The 4,415-nt window shown below is 57.3% G+C and overlaps 1 protein-coding gene across 1 annotated transcript in view; it reads left to right on the top strand.

The window, feature by feature from the left end:
* Positions 1-4,166, top strand: part of LOC116482382 (putative uncharacterized protein encoded by LINC00322) — a 21,782-nt gene extending 17,616 nt beyond the window's left edge. The window contains 6 exon segments of the mRNA XM_058427838.1: positions 3,066-3,307; positions 3,310-3,392; positions 3,395-3,668; positions 3,671-3,711; positions 3,713-4,072; positions 4,074-4,166. Of these exon segments, the coding sequence (XP_058283821.1) occupies positions 3,066-3,307; positions 3,310-3,392; positions 3,395-3,668; positions 3,671-3,711; positions 3,713-4,072; positions 4,074-4,166 (1,093 nt within the window).
* The last annotated feature ends 249 nt before the right edge of the window (positions 4,167-4,415 follow it).

The following is a 4,415-nucleotide window of genomic DNA, read 5'->3' on the forward strand; positions in this document are numbered from 1 at the left end:
GGGGCATAGACCCAGTATGTGTGCACACTCTCCCTCTCTGTCACTCCCACATACACACATGCAAACACACACAAACACACACACACACACACGGAAACACGCACACATGCACAGGCACACACAAGCAAACACAAGCACACACACGCACACATACACACATGCACACGCAAGCACACAAATGCAAACACACGCAAACACAAGCACACACACATGCACACACGCACACACAAGCAAACACCTGCACACACATGCAAACACACAGGCACACACAAGCAAACACCCACACACACATGCAAACACACATGCACACACAAGCAAACACCCGCACACACATGCAAACACACACACCTCATATCTGTGTCTACCCTGGAGACCAAACAGCCCTCCCACATGGATGGCGGGAAACAGGAGCCCGTGATTCCTGGGTCTGAAGTGCCTACGTGTGTACCCCACACTGCACAGTGTACGATGCCTGCTGTGCTCCTGGGACTGCGTGTGGGGCGGGGCCTCCCAGGCATGAGAGGTGGAAGATACTCCAGTGGGCACGTGAGGCCCCGGAAGCAAGCGCGCTGCTCCAGTGACGTCATCGCGTCTACAGCGCCGTCGGGCCCTGGTGATCTTCGCCTTCCCAGTTTCCTCTTCTCTTCGTCACAAAACCCTGTTTGTTTTGTTTAAGAAAACCTGCCTGCTGACTCTTACGGAGTGTCATGGATTTTGTTGTCTGTGTTTCTAGTGCTGCCGCCAACCTCGGGGTGGTCACGTGACCCCAAGGCTAGCCGGAAGAGGACCTCATTCCTCCACCACAGACAGCAGGACAGGGGTGGGCATGGGGCCCGAGCCCACACAAAGCCCTGCCTGGGATTTTGCTGAAGACAGAAGCACCCTGACCCTCCAAGTTGGGAGTTTCGAGGACCCCCTGAACTTAGAGCTCCCGGGCCGTCTTTCCCCGAGAATGAAGCCAACACGGGCAGGACTGAGCTTAGAGTCTGAATTAGATGGTGCCTAGTGACAGCCTGTGAACTCCTGCACCCAGCTACACCTGAAGCCACTGTACCCCACATTTTCTAGATAAGTCAACCTGCAAACGCCCTTCTTTTCTGAAATGAGCTTGGGTTGGGATTCTGTCACTTCAGCCGAAAGGACCCCAGCCATGCAATATTGAAGTAGGATGGTCTAGGCCTTACGAGTGGCAAACCGAGGCGGGGCAGGAAGATGGAGGCTTTCTGGCTCCCAACAGGTGGAAGAGGGGAGTCTCCGGAGTGGCCAGATACATATACACACTCACTTGCCCCTCGGCTATTCTCCAAAACCGCCGCAGAGGTGGGGCTCCGACCCATCTGAGCCTCTTCCTGACCTGGACCACCTGGGGCAGCTGTGTTTATGGCATCTGGGTCCCCTGACCGTGAGTGTTGCACCTTCGCGTAGGATCAGGCCCCTGGGAAGGCCCCACTCCACGTACTCCCAGGATTGGCCTGGTGGGGCCAGTGCTGGCTCCCAGAGGCTGCAGGGCTCTGGAAGGAAAGGCCTTCTGCAGAGCAGGGCCCCCGAAGCCTGGCCGCCTGAGCAGCCTGTGGGGAGGGAGGCGGCGGCGGGAAGCCCCTTGCTCTGCTGGTACCCCTCCCAACATCCAGGGTCTCTTCACCCGGCGTTTCTCTGCGGCTGCGGCTGTGCCTGGACCTCGAGCTCAGAGAAAAAGCTGTTGCTGCCGGCTCAGCTGAAGCCGCCTGGTGCCTTCTATAGAATCTTTGTGAGGCGCTATTATAGAAGGGACTGTTATCCAAGAACTAATTACGGAAACTAAGGACTGCACAAAAATAATTATTTCCAAACAATGGGCGTCCAGCCCTGAGAATTCCAGTGGGAGTGGTGACGATCTACCAGGGTCTGTGGGCCTAGCCTGGGGTCACCGCACATCGTGGCCTGTCTCCCTTCCTCTCCGGATCCCCCACCCCAGGCCACATGCCTCAAGGGACATCCGGGATGGAGGAAGCCAAGGGTTGGGCTGAATCCTTCCTCGCCAAACGTGGACACGATGCCTGGTATCCCCACTGAGAGTGGTCTGTGGTCCCCTCCGGCGATCACTACAGTGTCTCTGAGATATCACTGTCCCCATTTCCCAGATGGGAAAACCGAGGCTCCAAATGGCTAAGAAGCGTGCCCAAGTGTCTGAACCTGCAGGCAGCGGGCTGGGGCTCAGGCCTGGGTCTGTGTGGCCTCCTTAGTCAGTGGGGAGTGGGTGTGAGGGAAGCCCAGGTGACACTGGCCCAGCAGGACACACAGGACAGCAGGTGCAGAGGAACCCGCACCAAGGGACCCCACCCACAGGCAGCAGCGGCATCTGTGGCAGGGAGATTTGCCTCTGGGCTCCCTGCACTGTCCCATGAGTTGTCCAAGGACTGGGACCTGGGGTTGGGAGGGACACACAGCAGCCGTTGGCTGTGTTGCCATGACACGACAGAGGTTCCAGCCACCAGCACAGGCCGCCTGTCCCGGGGAGACAGTCCTGTTTGTGACATCTATCTCAGCCTGAATCGGGGAGACAGTCCTGTTTGTGACATCTGTCTCAGCCTGAATTGGAGAGACAGTCCTGTTTGGGACATCTGTCTCAGCGTGAATCGGGGAGACAGTCCTGTTTGGGACATCTGTCTCAGCCTGAATTGGAGAAGGCTTCCTACAGCAGAAGCAGATCCAGGGCAAGGGCATCCCTGATTCGGGAGGAAGCTGGAGTGCCGAAGGTCACCAGCAGGCACCGTGGACCCAGCCTTTGAGCTTGGACCCCGCCTGGCCCACAAAGCCCCGTGTTGCTTCCCAGGTCCCACGTGCAGGTTCCCGGATCTCCAGCTGCACCCTGGAGGGGGTGAGGGGGCTCACTATATGGCGTGTGCCAGGTGGAGGGGCTGGCGTGGGACAGGGGGATGGAGCTGGGGGGAAGATCAGCAGATCCCTGGACACACGGGGTGAGGCTGGGCTGTCTCAGATGGGCAGGACTAAAAGCAAGACAAGCAAGACAAACAAGACGGAAGGGCTCAAGACTGGAGCAGCCAGGAAATTCTGTCCAAGCCGAGTCCCTGGGTTTGCGAGACTTCACTCCACCTCACAGGGGTCGTCTGGGTTTGTGGTCTCTGGCCAGGCGGGTGTGGGAGCCTCTCTCCTTCAGCTCAGGCTCATGCTACGCCAGAAAGGGAAGGGCAAGAGCACCCCCTCAACCCAGAGGACCCCCAGATCAAGAGACCACCCAGGCTACAATCAACTCCGGTGGCGCTTTTAATCACCCCAGCAGGAATGGTGACTGTAAACAGACATTCAACATTCCCAGTGACACACATACCTCCCGGGCAAAACTGCGTTTCCATAAACCTTGCAGAAATGACTCAGAGAGCTGGCTGATCGACTGAGCCGCCTGGACACCAGTGTGCAGACGCCGTGTCCTCAGCACCCCCACACTCAGCCATCCTGCAAGCCCCAGCCCCTGGAACACTCCAGCTGCCTCTCCACTTGTCTGGCGGGATGTTTCCTCCCGGTGCCCTCATCACCTCACACCCACCCTCTTCTCCCAGGCTCCCGGTGGCTCCCCCCACCATTTGCTCTGCTGATGGGTACATTCTCCCCAGGTCTGGCCATGAAGCCATCCTGGGTGCCTCAGTTTCTCTTGCTGGCCAGGCAGTCACCAGCACCTCAGTGGGAATGCCACTCTCTGCCACCACCCAGCCTGGGCTCAGTGGGACACCTGCACTTTCCCAAGTTGCGTTCCTCCAGCCCTTTCTCTGGACACTCAGATGAGAACAAGGCTACTGGCCAAGGGTGTGAGAGCAGGGATCAGCCTCAGAGACCATCCCATCTCTGTGAGTGTTCTGAAGCTGCCAAGCAAAGTGCCACCAACGGGGTGGCTGAGACCAACAGAAATGTATTCCCTCTTGGTTCTGAGGCCAGAAGCCTGAGCTCAAGGCGTCAGGAGAGCCAGCCCCGCTCTGGCAGCTCTAGAAGAGAATCTGTTTCTCACTCTCCCAGCTTCTGGTATTGCTGGCAACCATTAGCATTCTTGACTTGTGGCTGGGCTGCTCCCATCTCTGCCCCCTAGGGTCATGTGGCCTTCTGCCTGGCCTTGCTGTGTGTCCCCTCCTCTTGTAAGACTCCAGTCACTGGGTTTAGGGCCCACACAAATCTAGTATGACCTCACCTTGACTTAATCACATCTGCAAAGGCCCTTCTTCCAAATAAGGTCATGTTCCCCATTTCTGGGTAGACGTAGATTTAGGGGAGCCGCTATGTAGCTCAGTGCCATCCTCCTACAAACCCCAGGATGGCTGAGGAATCCAATCTCAATGGAGATGCTTCAGGCTGCTTAGGATCAGAGCCTGGACCACACTGAGCACTCACATTCTCTCCTCATATTCTTTCAAGCATTCCAGCAACAT

This window comes from Hylobates moloch, unplaced genomic scaffold (genome assembly GCF_009828535.3).
Source record: "Hylobates moloch isolate HMO894 unplaced genomic scaffold, HMol_V3 SCAFFOLD_14, whole genome shotgun sequence".
NCBI classification, from domain to species: domain Eukaryota; kingdom Metazoa; phylum Chordata; class Mammalia; order Primates; family Hylobatidae; genus Hylobates; species Hylobates moloch.